The sequence below is a fragment of the Takifugu rubripes genome, chromosome 4 (genome assembly GCF_901000725.2).
Source record: "Takifugu rubripes chromosome 4, fTakRub1.2, whole genome shotgun sequence".
Taxonomy (NCBI): Eukaryota; Metazoa; Chordata; class Actinopteri; order Tetraodontiformes; family Tetraodontidae; genus Takifugu; species Takifugu rubripes.
This window is the reverse complement of record NC_042288.1, coordinates 9,584,933-9,606,931: the sequence shown is the minus strand read 5'-3', so window position 1 is coordinate 9,606,931 and position 21,999 is coordinate 9,584,933. Positions and strand designations below refer to the sequence as shown.

Below are 21,999 nucleotides of genomic sequence, written 5' to 3'. Positions count from 1 at the left end.
CATGTAACACTCGTTCAGGTTGTTCATGACAATTTTAGAGAACCTCTTGACTCTTTGGTCCTCAGTTGAGGAGACGGGGTTATGTTCCTAATAAAGATAAAAAGCATAATATTTTCATTATTTTTGAGTTTTTGCAGTTTACATTTGTATGCACTTCCAAGGTTATCCACTAGGGGGAGCTGATGACCCACAATGAAGTCTTGAATTAAAAACTGATGTTTACTTTCCCAAAATCCTTTAATTACTCTGATAATATGAATTCTAGGAGATGTAATCTTCAAAGGAGGGAACATAAAAGGATGGATGGGATGATGAAACAGTGTTTCCTGCAGCTCACATTGACTGATTCACTTCCTCTCAGATAGGAGGAGAAAAAGGAGGAGGAGGAGGAGGAGGAGTTTGATCTGAGGTTCTTCAGCTTCAGATTCAAGAAGAGACCAGTTGACACAGAAAGTCATGGATACTTGATTAACTCTATTGAGGTTTTTTTTAAAAAAAAAAAAAATGGGCTGATTCCTGGGACAAACAACAAAAAAATCTGACTTATTCTATTCAAGAAAATTGATGATGATGATGATCAAACAAGAAGCTGCTGAGAGAAAAAAGGCTTCCAAGCGAACTGGAAGCAGTCATTTATCCTCAACAAACCACATCTTTCATTAAGTTTGGGAGGATCAAACTGTTTCTGGCATGAGCTTAAAGTTGGAAGTTGCAGAGCTTTTGATTATGAGGATTATTTATTCCTCATAACCAACTTTTATTTGTTTTTGTTTTTTTAACAAATTATTAACATGAAGTTTGGAAGCAGCCTTTGCATCCTTAACGTTGGCGGCCGCAGGTTCTCCTTCTCGACGGAGCTGATGAAGCGCCTCCCTCTCAGCAGACTCAGCAAGTTGCATCGCTGCGGCTCAGAGAGCGAGCTGCTGGAGCTGTGTGACGACTACGACCTTGACAGAAACGAATTCTTCTTTGATCGGCACTCTGAAGCCTTCAGTTTCATCATGCTGTACTTGCAGCACGGCAAGCTGCGCTTTGTGCCTCATATGTGCGAGCTGTCCTTCTATAACGAGATGCTCTACTGGGGTTTGGAGAGCGCCGACCTGCAGCCTTGCTGCCAGCGCCGCCTGGATGACCGCCTGTCTGACTGCTTCGTCCACTTCTTTCCAGAGGAGGAGCCGCGGGGTCCTGAGGAGCCGAGGAGCCGCTGGCTGGAGAGGGTGAGGCTGACCTTTGAAGAGCCCACCTCATCACTGGCAGCACAGATTCTGGCTTCAGTGTCTGTATTGTTTGTGGTCATCTCCATGGTGATGCTGTGTGCCAGCACCTTACCAGACTGGAAGACTGCCGAGACACTTGACCAGCACAGGTGGGTGTGATGAGAGAACATGTGTGAGACTTTCCATTAACTGGTGTCTGAGCTCTCTCTGATTGTCTCTCCTCCAGAATCATCGAGACAGTGTGCATCAGCTGGTTCACAGCAGAGTGTATTTTCCGATTCCTTGTGTCGCGGGATAAATGTGAGTTTGTCCGCCGCCCTCTGAACATCATCGACCTGCTGGCCATCACACCGTACTACGTCTCCGTCACTGTCACATCGCTGACGGGGGAAAACTCCCAGCTGCAGAGGGCCGGCGTGACCCTGCGAGTTCTACGGATCATGAGGATCTTCTGGGTCATCAAGCTAGCGCGTCACTTCCTGGGTCTGCAGACACTTGGCCTGACACTTCGGCGTTGCTACCGTGAGATGATGATGCTCCTGGTCTTCATCTGTGTTGCCATGGCAATCTTCAGTGCACTGGCACAGCTGTTGGAGCATGGCCTTGACCTGGAGGCAGGAAACCAGGACTACGCCAGCATCCCCGCAGCATGTTGGTGGGTCATCATCTCCATGACGACCGTGGGTTATGGGGACATGTACCCTGTGACTGTGGCAGGCCGTGTGTTAGGTGGTCTGTGCGTGGTGAGTGGGATTGTGCTGTTGGCACTGCCCATCACCTTCATCTATCATAGCTTTGTCCAGTGTTACCATGAGCTCAAAGTGCGCTCTGCCCGCTGCACCCACAGCCTTTCCACCGAGTTCATCAACTGACACCCAGCAGATTTCAGCACAGCTGAGATCCTCAACCAGTCCCACTTCATACTAAACAGAGTCTCATTGGTGATCCTCATAGCTGATTGTGCCTGTTTCAAATTGACACTGAACTCTGAGAAGTTAAATAGGACTCTGGTGTGACCTCTGTTCCCATGGCAACAACAGACTCAGGCAGGAAGTGTTGGAATCATTTGGTTTGAATGTCAGGACAGTGGCACTGCAGAGTGTGAATTATTACAGTTTCTTCTTCTGTGGTGTGAAACACTAGAGGGTCTGAACTAAATACCACCTCGCAGACTCCGAGCCTCCCCCATCCTTTTTTTTCTCAGTGCCTTGTTAAGATTAAGATTAAGATGTACTTTATTCATCCCCGTGAGGAAATTGAATTAATAGCTGATAATTATGTTTCATTTGCTAGTTAATGGTTGTATTTGTGCTAAAACCAATCAGTGAAAAGTGTAAGAAAAGAAATATCAAATAAAAACGATCATAATAAATGTGTGATGTCTGTGTGACACTTTTTAAAGTGATCGTGTTAGTACACAAGGGGACATTTTGCATGTTGGACCACAGAAAATGGTGCAGATCCATCAGTTGGGGACTGAGTTGCCCCCTCATGTGCAAACAAACAGCAGGGATGAAGGATTTTTTTTGAGTAAGGTTGGTATCAAATATGTTTCTATATTCCTGCTGCACAAACACATGGTTCTGTTAGGTGAACCTGTCCTTCGATGGCATCAGTTTCCCTTCATATTGATGGCTGGTTCTCCTGTTTTGACGGACATTGACTCCCCCGAAGGTGAGGACTGAGACAGGTCAATTAAACCAACCACTGGAAACAAGGGTGGCTGGTTGTGTTGCTGTATTCCCAGTGTGTCATAAAAACGTAACACTGCACAGCTGCTGCGCTCTGATTGGAACAGAATAATGAGAGAGCACTCAGGTGTTTAAAGAAGCAGCTTTCACAGAAGGATGATAATAAAGTTTTATTTGCAGACCTGTTTGTCTCCTGTGATGTTCCCTTAAGATCATGAATGATCCTGTTTTTATGAGTTCTGAGCCTTGTCTCATCATTACTGGATTACTGAGGATTACCTGTTTGAACCAGTTTTGCATCTATCCTCATGAGAAAAAAAGATCATGCAATATGAATAGGTTGCCTGTAACCATGGCTACAGAATCATGCACAGTTCACTGAAACTTCAGTTTCAGTTTATCAGGTAATGTTAAATTAACATTGATACCTGCCCTTAATGCACTATGATATATCTTTATAGTTTTTCATTGATGAACAGCAGATTGTCTGTGATGCCATCAATAACGAATGATGTAATTCTTGCTTTTTTTAGCTTGTTATTAGCATCAATCTGTTGCGTTAATCAACATGCATGATGATGCTTAGTCACGCAAACGCCATCTGGTGGCTAAATCACTGTCCTTTGACATGTGAGGTCCTCACTCTCTCTCTCTCTCACACACAAGCAAAGTGAGCAAGATTGCTTGTTCACAATGACACCCCACTTCCAGCTTCCTGTCAAAGTCTCCATAGCAACAACCCAGTAATATGACACATTACACAATATAGGGGTCTGTGTTAATGCGTGTGTGTCGGGGGCCCGGTTGTCTCTGCACAGTCACTGAGGAATGGAGAACACTCATGCATGCGCACGCACACACACACTGTGATGATGGTAAATGGTTTGCCTCAAAAAATCTCTGTACAAGTATACTCAACCAAAAAGAGTTTAATTATATTAATGAATTTTAGTTCTTTCAGCCTCTAGCATCTGTCTCTTCCTCTCTTCCCTAATGTGTTACTATTATTGTCTTTTCTGCTCTTTTGGTGAGTGATTATTTGATGTTTTAGAGGAAATGGAAGAATGGAAGTCGTTAGCTGATGTGATTAGCCAGCCCCATTAGCTGATGACCCAGTTGTCTGGAGAGCTCCAAATAAATAAATAAATAACCCTGCATTAGTGACTCACTTGCTAAGACACCAAAATTAGGGAGGTTTTTTTTTAGTTTGATTGTTTTGTTGCTGTTTCTTTGTAGAAACTCCAAGAAACATTATATTTAAAATTGCAGCAAATGCTAGTGAAGGCAAGGGAAATGTCCAGAGACAAGAAAAGGACAGAATAACTTTAGACAAGAGGGTGTTTTAAAATGTATGATGACAGCACAAAGTTAACTCAATGTCAGAAATACAAACCCATAATGCAAAACATATTCCATTAACACACGTGCCCAATCCTCTGGAGACAAAAGGCCTTTCAGTCAGATAAGGTCACTGTTTTTTGTTCGTCTTTAAAGCTGAGAGAAGAATGATTCTATAATAGTATAAATGCAGGCCCAATGCTCATCTTTTCCACCGTTGCACCAATTTGGTCTAGACCTGCTCGAGATCTTAACTGTCATTCATAAAACGTATAAAAATATACTGATTACTAGCGTATAGAAAAGAGGACTATACCATAAGATTACATAATAGTATTATATACGGTGGAAGTTAAAACAAAAAACAAAAACAAAAACATTCCCAAATAGCGCATTGGCAGTGGAATTTGGGACTGCTGCCACCCACAGGTCAAATAAAGCATTGCACCAACATATACACCTTTTTAACTATTTCATGAGGAAACCGATGACACAATATTCTACGTCTTTGTTACAAAACAAAACAAAACAATTAAAAAAATAAGGTTTACGTCTTAGAATAGTAGTAGTTCCACGTGCTTCCAAAATCTAACCTAATTTGTGGTTAAACGTTCATCCTTGAAAGTAGAACTCGACAATCCACGCCCCGAAGCGAGAAGGGAGAAGGTTTCATAAAAACAAAGAAGCAAAGGAAGAAGAAGAAATAAGAGAAGAAGAGGAGACGAGGAGGGGAAGGTTACATTTGGTAGGAAGTTAAAGTGACTACTGTTCTGAAGTAAGTCTGAACTTTTCTTTCCGATAACTTGACAGTTTTAATCTCTTTAGCTTTGTAGTTAGCTTTAGCCGTTAGCTTCCAACACCGTAGAGCAGCGCTCATGTTAACGGACTGCGGCTACGGTCAGTGGATCAGAACTACCGATCCTCTTTATCTTTGAGGAAAATATTGAGCAAACCTGTTGTTACTTTAAGTCGTTCACAAGCACTTCGGAGACACGCGCGGAGTATATAAAAGGTGTATTTTTACACAGTTTACTGTGTTCTAGATGTACTACTATCGATATGGAACTACCGAAGTCAGCTGCTGCTACAAGTACCTGATGTTCAGCTACAACATCATATTTTGGGTAAGATAAAACACACACCTATATCTATATGTTCGTGTGTTTACGTGGCCATGTGCCCATATATGAATATGAATTTGCACATGTCTAAGTTCCCATGAATGTTTAAAAGGAGACCTACGACGATCTGTACTTGTTGAAGTGTTGCGGTGTGAAACTGCACTTTAGTTTCTTCAAAGTCAACAATTTGAAATCAAATTACCAGGAAGTGTTGTTGGGACATAAAGTGCGTCATTGGGCAGGAAATGGAAAAAATGTTTCTCGTGAAACGTCAGTGCTACTTACTGTGATGTTATCGGCACCAATATATCATTTCTCAAGGTTGAGGTCCATGCTGCAGCCTGCAAAAAGCAACCTGTTGTTTCATCTGATTACTTTTTACCTCTTCACATTCTGCAGCTGGCAGGGGCAGCCTTCATTGCTATTGGGTTTTGGGCATGGAGTGAAAAGGTGTGTGAACATCAGGATATTATCAATATGAATGTTATCTTGCTGGAGGACAGGATATTGATTATTGCTCTCTGCTGGTTATTTATGTTTAAAGGGCATTCTGAGGGATCTGACTCAAGTGACACAACTCCATGGTTTTGATCCAGTCTGGTTGGTGCTGTTGGTCGGCGGAGTCACGTTTACGCTGGGCTTTGCTGGCTGTGTGGGAGCTCTCAGGGAAAACATCTGCCTGCTGAAGTTTGTACGTTTAAGAACTAGTGATGGCAAAAGGCCCCATTCAAGTATTTGTGTTTCTTCATTTAGTTCCAATGCCATACTCGATCATTAAAATATTATAATGTCAACATGCTCTATGTGTTAGGACCTTAATGGAATTCTCCATCAAGTTAAAAGATAAAGGGGTACTCCTGACAAATTTGCTGGATTCAGGTGTTTCATGTATTTTTAGAAAGTCAGTTATTGTCTTAGAACCATGGTCATTTGGTTCTAATTAAAACCTTTAATCATAAACTTTGGGCTTATACTGGTCTCTTTCTATCACCAGTTTTCTGGCTTGATTGGACTCATCTTTGTCCTGGAGATGACTGTGGCAGTTCTGGCGATAGTTTTCCAGAGTCAGGTCAGAGAGTGGATCAATGAGTTCTTCATTGTCAACATTAGAGCCTACCGAGATGACATTGACCTGCAGAACCTCATCGACTCCCTGCAGAAGATGGTAACCATGAATGAATGAATCCCTTTGGCTCCAGTAAATGAATGAATCCCTTTGGCTCCACCTCCTTTGCTTGACTGCAGAACATTAAAATAGATAAACATTCATTTTAAATCTAAATATTCTGTATATTACCCCTTTTTGATTAAGAAATATTATGTTCTCTTACAGAACCACTGCTGTGGTGCTCAGGAACCAGATGACTGGAACCAGAATGTGTACTTCAGGTGTAATGAAACCCATCTTAGCAGAGAAAAATGTGGGGTTCCATTTTCCTGTTGCATCCCTGATCCTGCTGTAAGTTCGCCAAGAATGAATATTAAATGATTCTCTGATTAGAGCACTGATTAGATAGTGATTGTGTGTGTGTGTGCGTGTGTGTTTAGGACACTGTGGTGAACACCCAGTGTGGCTATGACATCAGAAAAAAACTGAAGGTGAGTTCAAGCTTTCTGATATTTTTGTGATGATGTTATCAGACTATATGGTTCACATTAATTTGTTAAAGTTGGAACAGTTAAACAGTTAAAGTTGGAAGACTGATGATACAGTGAACACATTCTGTCCTGTTCTGTTCAGCCGGACTGGGAAAAACACATCTACATGAAAGGTTGCATTGCAGCATTGGAGGACTGGCTACCGAGAAATCTCTACATGCTTGCCGTCGTTTTTATTATCATCTCACTGCTGCAGGTACCTGCCACATCCAAATTTTAATGTGTGTCATCTGACAGAGGGAACACCCACCTAAACTTTAGAACCAGATTAGCCATTAGCTGATTAAAAACTGTCATACATGTACAGATGTGGTCAGGCTAGAAAATTGATGATGAAGCATCCTGAAAATAATTTTAGTGATTGAAGGAATTAGTTGTAGTTAAGTCATCTGTCATTTGTGTTTTCATATTGATATCAAGGGGGGGGGACTACAGGTGTTACCATCAGTGATGTCTTAAAGGTAAAAGACAGTTGTGTTTTATTTAACCAGATGGTGGGAATTTACCTTGCGAGGACTCTGATCTCTGACATCGAGAAGGTCAAGTTCAGTTACTAAGGAGGTCGGACAGAGGCGGAGTCTAAGCCTGGTCTCTACCAAGAGACCCTGGACCAAATCACTTCAGAGTGCCTTCTATTCCTTTTTCTCTTTCTTGTTCTATTACATTTCAGCCATGGAGTAATTTCAGATTGCTCTATTGACGCTGTTTGCTTGCTTCCTGCAGGTGTGTTTATAGACTCATTGTGATCTTTGACCTGATTGGCTGGTTAAGATCAGTTCCTCTATTCTGCAATGATAGATCAGATTATTCGTATCTGATCACATCTGTATCAGATTGGAAGTGAACCCAACAAAAGTTATTGATGATTTGTTTAGCGGTCCTTGTTAGTACAAATCAATATTTAACATTCATAAGAAGAGGGTATAACAGTCACATTCAAAATATGAATAGCTCTCAAACTACAGTGGGCACTGTTAGAAATTTTTCTTTATTATTATAATATTTTAATCGGAACCATCACAAAATGCAGAATGTATGAAAGTACTAAATGAGAGAGTTAAAGCCCCAGGTCATGTGATAACATGTTGAATATGAAGAACTTTTATCGACACTGGATTGATTTTGTGAGTCTTTATCCACAGACAGTTGGAAAAGTTGTTAAAATGTTTGAGCCGATGGGGGGAAAAAAACCCTTTAATTTTGTCTTGGTGCATTGTTTATTTTATACAAAGTTTTATAGTTTGTATTTACAGAATAAATCGTCAGGAACTTGTCTTCTGTGATATTTTTACATTTGATATTTTAAACAACAAACTTTTGGAATATCTAAACTTTGAACTGTATCGCGTCACTTCCGGTTGGTGTAATGCTGGACAGTGACCGGTGGGTGGCGCCACTATTAAACCTTCCCAGAAAGACGTGAAACCTGATCCGCACAGAAACAGTCTGGATCCGCTCCTCCCTCTCCTCCACTACTCTCTAAGGGGGCGGAGCCGGAAACGGGCAGCAGCGCCGCTCCGTAGTGTCTCGTCTCGCTCTCGGATTTTCTCGCTCTGTTTCTCGGCTGTCGGATCACCGGGAAGCGGCGTCTTCTTTAGGCGGCACAGGACAACAGATCTCTGGTTACCTGGACAGACGGACCCGGCGGGCAGACCCGCTTCAGTTGGCCTCTGCTCTTTTTTCATTTGCCGCGGTGGAAAAAAATAGACGGAGGCCCGCAGTACGTGCATAGCTTCCCGCAGGCCTCCAGCCCGGACTCCCTGCGTTCTCCAGGAAAATGGACGGATTCACCGGTAGTTTAGGTAAGTGCAAGACGCCGCTTTCGCACTCAAGATCACCCGGTCACGTAGACGCGCAGCAGTGGGACTCAGAAATCCGCACACGTCTTTGGCGGCTTTACACGTGTCACTGCTGTATTTATCAAAGATCGCACCGCCCCTCCGGCGGCTGCAGGGAAACAAAACCAACATCTCCTGGAGACGCATAATAGTTTGAACTCCAAAAGACCAAGACCCGAATCAGACAGACCCCAAATATCATCACTGGGATCAGAAAAGGCCGGAATTAGATAGAAACCCTCAAGATCAGGATCAGCTGGAAACTAAAAAGCTCAAGACCAGTATTGGACAGAGAAAATAAAAGCTGTATTAAATGTATTGAATGTTTGTATTTTGCAGTGTTTCCGGAAGTAGCCAGAACCGCTTTCCTTTCTGCTCAACTAAACTTTTTACATATGAAAACGCAGCCAGTTTATGTGGGGTGTTACCAGTTGATTTCTCTTCCCCTCTTTCCCTGGTCCACTTCCTCCTTTCTGTCGTTGAAATCTCAGTTCATAATTTTGGCATTACTGGAAGTCGGACAACTGTTATTTGTTGTCCAGGGATGTCTGTAGGGTCAGCTGCAGCACTGAAACTATGAGGCAGGTAATGTGTTGATAACGGGCATTCATTCAGATTTGGGACCTTTACCAGTCACAGACCACCAGTATGTGGCCAGAGGAAGTTTCTGAACCATCACAACAGATTTTATTGATGCAGAATCATTAAAAGTTTTGGACCGATGTTAAACGTTCTGGATGCACTGTGGTTTAAGGACCAACGTTGAGGAATGCAGTCAGGTGTGTGTCTGTGTGTCTGCTTGCCTGCCCGCCCACATGCATGCGGACATGCAACAACATGCAGCATCTTCACCCTGCAACAGCACTTTTGATTGTCAAACAAACTCGGCCAGATGTTATTGAGTTAGCTGAGCTAGCTCCATTGCTACATGCTAACCCCACGGGGAGACTGCGTCAGCTGGTCATGAAAGACAAACCCATCTCACCTTAGAGGCGCGACCTTTACATCTCTGTCCGTCTCGTCACAGATGACAGCATGTCTGGTGCGAGCGTCTCGGACGTCAACGACCGCCTCGCCGCTCTGGAGCTTCGTGTTCAGCAGCAGGAGGACGAGTTGACGGTGATGAAAGCTGCCCTCGCCGATGTCCTTCGCCGCCTCGACGCATCGGAAATTTCAGCTGCTTCTTCAAGCAAGAAACAACATGGAAGCAAAAGTAAACAGTCAACATAGACATTGAGAGAGCTGTGTTTGTCTGCAGCTTGAACTGTCCAGTTTGCGACGCGATCGTTGTTGTTTTCCCTGCTGCAATACGACTGCTGCAATGGCTCCTGGCCAGTTAATCAGTCACAGGCTGAAACAGCACAATGAAGCTGTTATTCCAGTAATGGAGATTTGCTTCCTTCTGTAGGTGGCACTGCCCTGCGTGAAGCTCACTCGATGTCCTGCATCACTAACGGAGGAACATCTGCACGAAAGCGAGAATCCACATCCGTTACCAGGAAGGAAACTCTTTCATCTGCAGCAAAGAGGTATAAAAAAACCTGACACGCACACACCAGGTCATTATCTAAAAACACTGCAGTTTCAACATGACAATAAATCTTAGATAGATAGACGATTTGGCCTCTCGTCTTGATGTGGTGTCTCATATTTGACAGAACAAACTGTCAGCCCAGATCCTCATTACTCTGAACAAATGCTTCACTGACTTCAGTTAATATTGAATATTAAGTTGGATTTCTTTATCTTTATAGAAGTGAGATTAATCTGATCCACTTTACATCATATTAAGCATCACATTAAAAAAGTAATTTTTCTCTTCGACAAATTGGAGGAAAAAAATCATTAACCAAGTAAAAAAGATCTTTCAAGATATTTCAGTGTCTGTGACAATACTTAATAAATGTCTTTTGGCGGCCATAAATGCTGAACTTTCTACTCTGACTGCTAATGAGGACAGAGAGATGAGAGTCCTGCATTGCTATGGTTTTAAGGAATGAGAACCTCGATTAAAAAAAACAACAAAACAACAACATTTTGTATGTTCGGGTGTAATTAATCCAGTTTCAGTGCAGGGTCACCAAAAACTGAGAAAGAAAAGAGAGAGAAGTAAATCAAAGCTAAAACCTAGAGGACAACATTTGGTGTTTCAGCAACAATAACTAACTTCTAGGACTACAGCTCTTCCTTGAATCTTCAGTATCTTACCAGTAATATTCAAATTCACCCAGTCGGTCAAGTCAAAACAAGCATCAGCGTAGATACAGACTGGAAACATCCTGTTTCAGTATTATTGCTCAACGTCTCCCACAATGGCAGGATTGAGCTGAAAAAACGGATCATTAGAAGTTGGAGCTGGATTTAATTCTGTTAGCCGCTAAACTAAGATCAGTAGATGCTATTGGTACACACACACACACACACACACTCTTTAAAAGGATGTAACACCATAAATTGAAGTGGTGCCTGAACTCTTTTTCCCCAGTTGGACTCTGCGTTGCGTTTCCATGCTATCAGGACAGTCGGCTCTGCTGTTTTTAGTGAGACTGTTGACATTTTTCTGGTCCTGGTCCTGATCACGGTGGAAGGTTTTCATTTACTGTTCAGTACATCCGGTCCGGCCGGTCTCTTACAGTCCCGGTTTCATCCACAGTGGAACAGACAGGAAGGAGGAGGTCGGCGTCCAGCAGTCGCAAAAGGACCTTTGTGGTTTGAACTCCCGTAGTTAGAGTCAGTAGAACCTGAGTAGAATCAGATGGTGTAGGTTAGAACCAGTAGAAGCACATGTTTGTGGTCTCTCACCATCCTGATTTCATCCACAGTGGAGCAGACAGGAAGAAGGAGACCAGCAGCGAGCGGTCTCAGATGGAGGAGATCAATGAGAAGGAGGACCTGCCCCCCTCTTCTCCTCAGACCCCCCAAACCCCCCAGACCCCTCAGACCCCCCAGAGGCCAGCTCAGTCTGCTGACAGCAGTAAAGGCCATGCTCTTCCCAAAAGGTTCCACTCTGTTCTGTCAACTCTTCTGAAGTTCTTGCTCTGTGTGGTTACTAACCCCGCCCCTGAAGACCCAGAGTCCGCCCTCACCTGAGTATCCTCTCCAGCTCAGGTAGAGTCTAGATGGGCCAAACACAACTGATCATTCAGGGTTTGGTGAGGGAGCAGAAAGAGGGCTGTGGGTCCTCAGGTGCAGGTATGGGGCCTCATGGGTTCTCCTGGAGATCAGGTTAACAGGCTTTTGTAGATCTGAGTCTCTGCTCCCAAATACTAATGTTTGCCCCTCCCACTTTTCCTTTTGGACCTTCTCTGCAGCAGTTCCTCTAACTGTGCTTCAACCCCCAAAGCCTCCTTGCAGTAATCCCGGAGACCTCCCAGTACAACTAACGTTCTGCACTATCTTCTGTCTCTTAAGCTTCTCTGACTCCAAATCTTCTATGCTGTTTGCTGCTTGAGGTTACTAAAGCTTCTAATGAGGGTTCCGCTGAGGACTTCCTGCTGCAGCTGGCTTTCACCCTCTGATGGTTGTAAAGTTGCTGCTACCATCCTGGATGTTGTTTCACTCTGAGTCACTGAAGTTTATGTGGTCACAAACTGGGGCACTTCTGACCTGTTGCTCTGATGGCGTCTCTCTAGCAACCAGATCCTCTGTTGATGAAGCTCAGTGACTTGGAGTGTTTCTTCTAGAGCACTACTGTGACACTGTGTGTGTGTGTGTGTGTGTGTTCAGGGGGCCCAGTGTGAAGCGGTCCTCAGGTATGGAACGTTCTCGCAGCAGCAACTGGGACACTTCAGATGAGAACAAGAATAAACTGGTGAAAGCTGCATCCACCTCCAAGCTGCTGGCCAAAGTGGTGAAGAACGCCGAGCGGTATGTGCACACGCTATGCTGAATTAGTCAAAAGTCAAAATACAGCTTCGATCAAATCAAACTAGGTTTAAAGTTAACTGAACTAACAGACGGGAAGCCACTGACACACGTACCAGAAACACACCCGAAAGATCTGCATATACTTTTACTTATGCTTAAGTTAGCTCACTACTTTTTCCCTTAAAATGCACTTGGAACAAAAAAAATTAACATCAAAATATTTTTCTGCCTGTTTCAGACACAAAGACACAGTTGTCAGTCAAGGTAAATCTGATTTTATGTATGTTATTGATTATCGGTGAGGTCATCAGTATAATCATTGTCATTAACATCATCATGTTTTCAACAGCCAATAGGAAGCCACTGTTGCCGATTAAGATGTCTTTATGTTAATGAGTGTGATTTTTGTTAGTGTTTTTTCTGTTTGTGTTATTGAGGATGCGCATTAATGTTGTTTTCTTTGCAAATTTATAGTTTGTCTTTTTTTTGTGTTGTACATTTGTCGTCATTCATTGTTTTTTTTATGTTGAATGATGATGTCTTTGTCTTAAACCAGCCAAAATGTCAACACGAGAGAAAAACAGTCAAGCTGGTAAGTCCCGAGGAGAGGCGTGAACAAGCGAGTAGGCTAAAACCATGCTAACATCCTAACAGCAGCTGATGTAGTGTTTTGCTTCTGCCCTGGACCAAATGCATCTCTCTGCTTTATTGTCAGCCTTGCTTGTTCACCTGCTCTCTTCTTCAGCCTGATCAGGTGATAGCACACCTGTCTGTGCCTCCTCCCTTTTTCTTTAACTACCTCCATAGAACCATTTGATTTTTTTGCCAGCACTACCTGAAATTGTAATCTTCCAGATGCAAACCAACATCTAAATGTGAAGCCTGTGATTGGATGCTGTGATCAACCTCTCATTGATTGACAGGCCATTCAGCCAATCCTGGATGTACATGATTGTTTCCAGGTGTGAATCTGTGGAGGTAAACGCTGACACAGCTGGTGTGTCTGTCTAATCTTCTTTGCCTGCATGTTAGCCACTACTCTTCACTTGAAACCCGTCCTCCGCTTTATCCTCACCCTCATTTTCACCTGAGCCTCACTTTTTTGTGTTGTGTCTCTCATCGTTTCTGGATGAACTTCCAGGTTTCACGTTGTTGCAGTAGTTTTTGATGATCGTCACCCTCGTCTGTCACGCCTCCCTTAGTGTCAGCTTTGTTTCTGGCCTCTCAGCTGGGGTGAAACAAAACTGTCAGGGTGTATTTTATTATCATATAATGATTTATTTGTTTCCAAATAAATTACAGGCTTTAGTGTTGGTTTTATTGATCACTATCAGATTTTCACAAGGATGTTTTCTCAGACCATTAGTTCACAATCAAGCCTCTCTGAGCAGAAAATAATAGTTTATGATAATAATTATAACTGATTGTCATCCAGACCAAATCTCTTGGAAAGATTACTTCCAATAAAGTACAGATTGTGTTTTTTATCCTCTCAATGTGTGTGTGTGCGTGTGTGTCTCTGCAGAGGGGAACCACATTAAAATGTTCATGCGTGGTCGTCCAATTACCATGTTCATCCCATCAGACGTAGAAAACTATGATGAAGTTCGGACCGAACTTCCTCCAGAGAGGCTGAAGCTGGAGTGGGTGTATCCTTGAATTATACGCTGAATCGGAGTAACGATCTTTCCCACCCATGGAAAACAATGAGAGCAGTGAGCCATCTAACCTGGTTTGTACACTAACTGCCAGTTACAAAGGGGAGGCGGCAGAGGTGGAAACACTTTGACAAACCCGTTTGTGGCTCTTCAAATGATGGGAGATTCACAAATGTTTGAACAGAAATGTTGGATGTTTATGTCTGGAAGCAGACGCACTGTAAACATGTCATTTTCAGCTCGTATTCCTCACTTTTTCCTCTGTGAGAAGGCTAACTGATCAGAATGAGCTATTTTGCTGGTGCCAATAACATTTCAAAATGGGTGTATCCATGATGCTCCTTGACCCTCTGTAGCTATGGCTACCGTGGCAGAGACTGCAGAACCAATGTTTACCTCCTTCCAACCGGAGAGATTGTTTACTTCATCGCCTCCGTTGTCATTTTGTTTAACTATGAAGAGCGGACTCAGAGACATTATCTCGGACACACCGACTGCGTCAAGTGGTGAGAAAACAATCACATGACAGTTGCACTGCTGTGCGGTTGGCTGGTCTGTGTTGACTCTGTCTGCCTGCCAGTTTGGCCATCCATCCTGATAAGATCCGGATCGCCACGGGACAGATTGCAGGAGTGGACAAAGATGGAAGGGTACGGACTTAAAAAGATGATGTCTTCACTTTCATCTTCTGCACATGGCAAAAACAAAAGGAGTATATAAGATGTTATAAATATTGATGAAAATTGCACCTGAAGGTTCACAATAATCAATAATGTCTATGGTGATTTCAGCCGCTGCAGCCTCACGTTCGGATCTGGGACAGCGTTTCTCTCTCCACTCTGCAGGTTATTGGCATCGGTACATTTGAGCGAGGTGTTGGCTCTCTGTCTTTCTCTAAAGCTGTGAGTATCCAGGTGCATCCTGGGAACTGAAGTACACTGGTTTTATATTTTTCGCTAAAAAATGACAGAAACTCTGCAATTCACCGAGGTTCTGTTTTTGTCTGACCCTCTTTCAGGACTCCGGTCACCACCTGAGTGTTATTGATGACTGTAACGATCACATGTTGACAGTGTGGGATTGGCAAAAGAAGTCAAAGATTGCTGAGATTAAGGTGATCAAGTTTTTAATTTCCTTTGTTTTCCTCCATATTTTCACATTAAATGTAATGATATAGAAAAATGACACAAGATAAATGAAGTTCAACAACAATAATAATAATAATAATAATGACACAGGAGTTGATGGTGAGTGTTTACTGGTTCTGACTGGTGCTGTTTCAGACCACTAATGAGGTGGTCCTGACTGTGGAGTTCCACCCCACTGACCCAAACACTATTGTGACCTGTGGGAAGTCCCACATTTTCTTCTGGACTTGGACTGGGAATTCACTGGCTCGTAAACAAGGAATCTTTGGGGTGAGTTCACATTTTTAATCTTTGTTTTTCCCTTGAAAGTTAAAATAGTCATCAAGAGGTGACCGGTGACCATGTTCCTGCCTGGCACAGAGGGCTTCCCTGCAGGTATATAGTTCCCCCTGGTGGGCCGGAGCCCGCACAACCACTAATGAGCACATTTAAATTTAACAGCTGATTATAATTGGTACTGCAGGTCACTGGTCCCATGAGTCTCAGCAGCTTCCTGACCCTGTTTCTTGTGTTGTAGAAATATGAGAAGCCAAAATTTGTCCAGTGCCTGGTCTTTCTGAGCACTGGAGACATTCTGACTGGAGACTCTGGAGGAGTCCTGCTGGTATGGACCCGGAACTCTGCCGAGGCCCCTACTGGGAAGGGCCCCCGAGGTAGAACCTGCCTCCTGCCTGCTGCAGTATTCATAAAATATGGAGACAGTTTATCAACACAGTAATGCTGTCTGGGTATAAAATAAATTCAGTACTGTGATTCACCTGTACACTTGTGTGTCCAGCATTTCAGATCATTCGCCAGATCAAGGGTCACGAGGGCAGTGTGTTCTGCATGTGTGAGATGAGGAGCGGAAGTGTGCTGACTGGAGGAGGGAAAGACAGAAAAATCATCCTGTGGGACCACGAACTACGAGCTGACCGTGACATCGAGGTTGGTCACACCGCTGCTGTTTGATTAGAGGATGACATCATTCTGAGTCTGGTATCATGTGTGAAGTCACGCGTGTTTGTGGGTCTCGACAGGTCCCAGATCAGTATGGGACCATCAGAGCTGTATCAGAGGGGAAGGGAGATGAATTCCTGGTCGGAACATCTCGAAATTTTATCCTGAGGGGAACGTTCAATGACGGCTTCCGGGTGGTGGTCCAGGTGAGGATTAGTGATGTTGCTGTGATGTCGTCGGCACATGAGGTAGTTTGCCTCCAGATGGTGATGTGTTTGAGCACTAAGTGCTATTTGTGATGTGTTCAGGGTCACACAGATGAGCTGTGGGGTTTGGCCTCTCATCCGTTCAGGGACATGTTTCTGACATGTGCTCAGGACCGTCTGGTCTGTCTCTGGAACTCTGTGGATCACAGTCTGCAGTGGAGTCGCACGCTGGAGGTCAGCAGACAGCTGGTTGATGGTTTATGAATGATTGATATGTCATTGACAGCGTTGTCCCTCCCTCAGGAACATGGACACTGTGCAGACTTTCATCCCAGTGGAGCTGTGGTTGCCATAGGAACGCACTCAGGAAAGTAAGTATGGCTTTTTAGGCAACCTGTCAGTTTGTTGTTGGAGTCAGCCGCTAACGATACACAGAACGGTGACACATGGCTTCAAGTGGTTTCGTGAATGGTGCCTCTCAGTGGACTGAATTGGTCTGTCTGTCAGATGGTACGTTCTGGACGCCGAGACCACTGACCTGGTGGCAATACACACCGATGGCAACGAGCAGCTGTCTGTGATGCGCTTCTCTGTAGGTGGGTGGAGTCCAGTCAAAGCATTCTGCGTATCAGTAAATAGTTGGACTACATGTCCCACAATTCCTCTGTGGTTGTGCAGATGGCAGCCTGCTGGCCATTGGCTCCCATGACAACTTTATCTATCTGTACACCGTCTCTGAGCGAGGGCGCAAGTACAGCAGATATGGGAAGTGCTCAGTAAGTCTGCTCCTCTTTTCTTCTTATGTTTCCCTTCTTCCTTTTGCTCCTCGCTGCTCCTGACACCAGGAGATTCATCAGTTTTAAAAAGGTTTAAATCCATCTGGCAGCTGTAAGCACGCCACGTGTCGCTAGCAGACACATTAGCTGCCAGACTCAGATGTGTCAGCTGATGAAAATGTTCTGATGGTTTTCACAGGGACATTCCAGCTACATCACACACCTGGACTGGTCACCTGATAACAACAACATCATGTCCAACTCTGGAGATTATGAGATCCTGTACTGTGAGTACTGATATTAATCTAGTACCGTGTGCTTCAAGTGCTGTGTGGTAAGAGTTTTGTTTTCAGGGGACATTCCAAATGGATGCAACTTGATCAGGAATCGTTCAGAGTGTAAAGACATCGATTGGGCAACCTACACCTGCGTGCTGGGTTACCACGTGTTTGGTCAGTAAACCTCATCACGTGTCCAAAAACATGTGGATAGTTCATTTACTGTAGTGTACTTTTTTGTACTGATGGTATTAGAGGTGAGATGACACAGGTGTGTGTTTCAGGCGTGTGGCCAGAGGGTTCTGATGGAACCGACATCAATGCTCTGATCCGATCTCACAACAGAAAGGTCATCGCTCTTGCCGACGATTTCTGTAAAGTTCACCTGTTTGCCTACCCGTCCTCCAGGGCCAAGGTGAGGCACACAATTCAGTCTTGCTCTGTCTTGTGGGTCTTCAAAGATCGACATGCATTTGTGTGTGTGTGTGTGTGTGTGTGTGTTCACAGGCTCCCAGTCATAAGTACAGTGCCCACAGCAGTCATGTGACCAATGTCAGCTTCCTGTATAGAGACAGCCACCTGATCTCCACGGGGGGGAAGGACATGAGCATCATGCAGTGGCGTTTGGTTGAGAAAACCTCGCTGTCTCTTACCGATGGCCTTCTCTCTAACCCCGCCCCACCGCAGCCTGAGTCTCTCTTAACTCCTCCGTCTCGCGCTGCTGCCACGCCCACACAGGAACCTGCTCCTCCTGCAACAACCAATGGGACCCAAGATGGACCCTCCCCGGACACTCCGCCTCCGACAGAGTTAACCCCGCCTTCCTCTGAGTCAACCCCGCCTCCCTCAGACAGCACAGTGAGTCTGAAGGACAGCCTTGAGCCAAGCGATGATACAGCCACACCTAGCGATGAGGGGCTGCCCCCCCTGACCCCCCCATTATAGAAAGAACATGTGTTTGTGAGAGTGAGTGTATGTGTACACGCACGTGTCTGCAGAACTTTGTCGTTTTTTTTCATCATCAGTTTAAATGAAATGAGGTCACAGTGTAAAACATCTGGAGAGTGTGATTTACCTGAGCAGGTATTGGGAGTTGGCATCATCTGGCGTACTTGTCAGTCCGTTGCAGTAAAACAGAAAGTGTTGGGAAAAAAGATTAGAGCATAAAGAAGCATAAAGTGTGTTTTAAGAGTGTTTTGAAATTGTGCTCAAAGAGATATGATTAGTGGCGACATTTGGTTTTTATCACATTTTTTCTTAACGGTCTCATGATGCTGCTTCACTGTTAACTTTGTATATTTAAAAGTTTACTCTCAACAAAAGCCCTACAGGGAAGGGACTTCTGTATGAAATACTTCTAATGTGAAATGTGCAGGAAATTGGAAGTGTGTGAGAAAGTCGGTTTGAATTTGAGTGTGGTCATTGAGCCAAAAAATTGTGGGATAGTGATCTTGTGTTGTGAAATGCACACAGTTAAACTGATCACTTCTGGACTTAAGAAAAAGTAAATAAATGTTGGTGTAAATGGGAAGTCAGCCTCCAGAGTAATTACTGTGACCAGGCAGTGGATTGGCGTGAGATGTCTCTCTTCACAGAGGATCTGTGTTTGTGTATACTGCAGATGTCTGTGTGTATATTTTGTTCACCACCAGGGGGCAGCAACTCTTAGCTACACTGTAAAGAATTCACACATCTCTCAACCAATCAGATCACAGGAAAACCCGAGCTACTCTTCTGATTGGCTGGTTTCAGTGACTCATTAACTGCTGATACTTTTGTCTGTTCTGGACCATTTCTCTTCAAAATGTTTGAATGTGATTGTCATTTCAGGGGGCGGGGGCCTTATCAATGAGGGGGCGGGTCGTTTTAAAATTACTTCTAATGAATATCTTCATTTTTTTGTATGCTCAACTCTGAAGGGCTTTTTTCACAGTTCAGGGAGTTCAGGGTGGGGGTAAATGGGGCAATATTCGGGTTAAGGTTAAGGGCGGGTTTTTGTTTTGTCTTTTTAGAGGATTCAAGACATCGATACCTATGTTGATAATATTCATGTGACTGTTTTGAGCCAATCTTGTTTTCTCATGCATTCCTGTCAGATGACAGACTGTACTGAAGATTTCAACTGAAATAAAACTGTTTTAAAATTTTGCTGTTGCCAAGGAAACGGTCCTTTTTATTTTCTCAAGCATCATCACCAGGTAGTTATGGTTCTTATAGCTGGAAGCTAAAGGCAGTGAAGACTGAGGCAAGTTGCTTTATTCCCTTTGGGGTCATGGGGAGGGTCCACCCCTGCATGAGTTGCTAGTTCATCACAGGGGTGGGTTTAGTACCTTGGCAGTGAAGGTGTTCTGATGAACTAGCAACTCATGCAGGGCTGCTCTGGCAACTTCCCCTGCTACCAGAACACCTTCCATGTTTTGCCTGCACCGGGGCTCGAACCAAGAGCCCTCTGCTTCTCAGCCCAGTTCCTTACAGACTGTGCTACCGCCACCTGAAAAGGCTCTTTTTGATCTAAAAACCCAACCATTTGATACAAATCAGGTGAAAGAGTTTATTTAATTTTTTTTTAAAAAATAGAACAAACTCTTTAGACTTTATTTTTGCTCAAAATATGATTTAAACTCAAGACAACTAAAAACTCCTGAGTGGGGCTCAGCCACGCTGAATTATGGGAACTCTCCCTCATGATAATTTTGGAGGGCTGTGGTGGGTTCAGGCGTTACAGAAGTCTGTGAAGCAGCAGTTCCAGCCGGCTCGAGCGCAGTTGTCCAGTGTCGTGCAGCCTTTCTCTCCATTGTCTGTAGAAGAAGACAACAGATAAGATGTAGAAACCATAGAAGAAGAAACAAACTCCATTTGAGTTTCCCGGTGACCCCAGGGTCAGGCCTGCTGTCCCCAAAATAGGTGGAAAAGGCTGGAGGAACCAACCAGAGGACTGGCTTTCAAAATAGTGACAGGAGGGAGAAAGCTCCGGTGTTCCAATATGCAGGAAACACGGCACAGTGGAAGGTGATTATTGTTTTTTGTGCCTAATTTGCGGATGCCTCACCTCGGGTGTAGCAGGCCTGTTTGGTGTCACTTCTGCAGTCCAGCTGCATGTCCCTGACCATCAGGAAGTCCTCGCCCTGACAGCGGATTCTAAATTTGGCAGCTGCAACACAAACACACGATCATACCTGGCATGCTTTTCTCTTCTGTTTTGAAACTGTTTTTTCATGTTTCATGTACGACTAGATTCAGAATCTCTGGGAGGATAATTCCATCTGTCGTCAGTCAATCAACTTTAACACCTCGGGTAAAGTTCAGCTGAGTAAAGAGAGAATTCTGTGTTCAATGTTTTCCACATTGGGAACCAGTAGGCACATGAATCAATGGCTGGCTTCTGTTTCCACTGAGGGTCACTGTCCCCGAGGGGAGGGTACAGGCGGGCGACACAAAGGGTGTGAAGGAATTTGTGAAAATGGGATAAAGAGCACAATGAAGGTGATGAGGCTAAAGCCCAGCCATGATTTTACTTTTCTAAATAAAATCACCTGCAGACATGTGTAACAGTCCTCTTTACTCTAAAACGTCCAAAATAACTTCAGTTTTCTCACAAATAGGCAACATTTTTAAAGGGTTCTTAGTAGTTTTTAGTAGTAGGTTTTACCTGAGCAGAGCGGCAGCAGCACCAATAACAGCACCAAGAACACCTTCATCGTTTGAGAGTCGACTCGGCAGACTGCAAAAAACTGAGGCCAAGGAAATGTAGCTGGACTTTTATCTTGTCCTCACACACACACACACACACACACACACACACAAACACACACACAAATGGGAAATGGGTTGTTTGTCTGAAATTTAGCAAAGTCATGAAAGACCTGAAGCCTCTTCTGATTGGTCTGTGTGTGTGTGTGTGTGTGCGTGTGTGTGTGTGTGTGTGTGTGTGTGAGTGAGTGATAACAGCTCTGTGGACAGAAGCTCCTCCTACCTGACTCATGTCTGAAGGACTGTTTGAACTGCGTTCTGACCCACTGGTCACTGACTGGCTAACACTCAACAACATCAGCATATTTTGTCTACTTTGATCGCAAACATTGGATTTCTAACGAGTCCTGAAAAAACAAAACTGATTATGTCATACTGACAAAACTAGTTTCCATCATCTGCTCCCAAGTTTCCTTATTTGATACAGAACAGACCATATTTCAAAACTTACAATGAGTTGAAAGGGGAGCATTGATCCATTTTACTGGGTTCACAATCACGATGCAAATGATG

At 43.9% G+C, this 21,999-nt stretch overlaps 4 protein-coding genes across 7 annotated transcripts; 3 read left to right on the top strand and 1 right to left on the bottom strand.

Moving 5' to 3' along the window:
• The first annotated feature begins 588 nt into the window (after nucleotides 1-588).
• Nucleotides 589-2,569, top strand: LOC101074111 (potassium voltage-gated channel subfamily G member 3-like). The gene is made up of 2 exons (XM_003963933.2): nucleotides 589-1,366; nucleotides 1,444-2,569. The coding sequence occupies exons 1-2, from the start codon at nucleotides 792-794 to the stop codon at nucleotides 2,087-2,089; spliced, it is 1,221 nt and encodes a 406-aa protein (XP_003963982.1). The 5' UTR covers nucleotides 589-791; the 3' UTR covers nucleotides 2,090-2,569.
• Nucleotides 2,570-4,689: 2,120 nt separating this feature from the next.
• tspan14 (tetraspanin 14) lies at nucleotides 4,690-8,299 on the top strand. 2 transcript variants are annotated; one of them, XM_011603200.2, is made up of 9 exons: nucleotides 4,690-5,143; nucleotides 5,290-5,370; nucleotides 5,767-5,817; nucleotides 5,912-6,058; nucleotides 6,362-6,532; nucleotides 6,701-6,826; nucleotides 6,916-6,966; nucleotides 7,109-7,222; nucleotides 7,518-8,299. In XM_011603200.2, exons 2-9 carry the CDS (start codon nucleotides 5,290-5,292, stop codon nucleotides 7,581-7,583), a joined length of 807 nt encoding a protein of 268 aa, XP_011601502.1. In that variant the 5' UTR covers nucleotides 4,690-5,143; the 3' UTR covers nucleotides 7,584-8,299. The 2 variants fall into 2 exon arrangements, with proteins under 2 accessions (XP_011601502.1, XP_003963974.1); XM_003963925.3 differs by having other exon boundaries at nucleotides 4,691-5,021.
• A 151-nt stretch (nucleotides 8,300-8,450) lies between these two features.
• Nucleotides 8,451-19,883, top strand: eml4 (EMAP like 4). Of its 3 annotated transcripts, XM_011603199.2 has the most exons (24): nucleotides 8,451-8,828; nucleotides 9,892-10,077; nucleotides 10,273-10,393; nucleotides 11,687-11,863; nucleotides 12,591-12,731; nucleotides 12,970-12,995; nucleotides 13,288-13,323; nucleotides 14,257-14,380; nucleotides 14,746-14,895; nucleotides 14,970-15,039; nucleotides 15,181-15,291; nucleotides 15,408-15,503; nucleotides 15,673-15,807; nucleotides 16,055-16,190; nucleotides 16,316-16,464; nucleotides 16,557-16,682; nucleotides 16,785-16,916; nucleotides 16,986-17,053; nucleotides 17,190-17,278; nucleotides 17,361-17,458; nucleotides 17,658-17,745; nucleotides 17,812-17,910; nucleotides 18,021-18,151; nucleotides 18,244-19,883. In XM_011603199.2, exons 1-24 carry the CDS (start codon nucleotides 8,804-8,806, stop codon nucleotides 18,679-18,681), a joined length of 2,952 nt encoding a protein of 983 aa, XP_011601501.1. In that variant the 5' UTR covers nucleotides 8,451-8,803; the 3' UTR covers nucleotides 18,682-19,883. The 3 variants fall into 3 exon arrangements, with proteins under 3 accessions (XP_011601501.1, XP_029691704.1, XP_029691703.1); XM_029835844.1 differs by lacking the exon at nucleotides 11,687-11,863; XM_029835843.1 differs by lacking the exon at nucleotides 13,288-13,323.
• A 386-nt stretch (nucleotides 19,884-20,269) lies between these two features.
• LOC115249713 (uncharacterized) lies at nucleotides 20,270-21,544 on the bottom strand. Its single transcript, XM_074084913.1, has 3 exons — nucleotides 21,386-21,544; nucleotides 20,786-20,887; nucleotides 20,270-20,534 (listed from the first exon to the last, which is right to left on the bottom strand). Exons 1-3 carry the CDS (start codon nucleotides 21,432-21,434, stop codon nucleotides 20,449-20,451), a joined length of 237 nt encoding a protein of 78 aa, XP_073941014.1. The 5' UTR covers nucleotides 21,435-21,544; the 3' UTR covers nucleotides 20,270-20,448.
• Nucleotides 21,545-21,999: the final 455 nt, after the last annotated feature.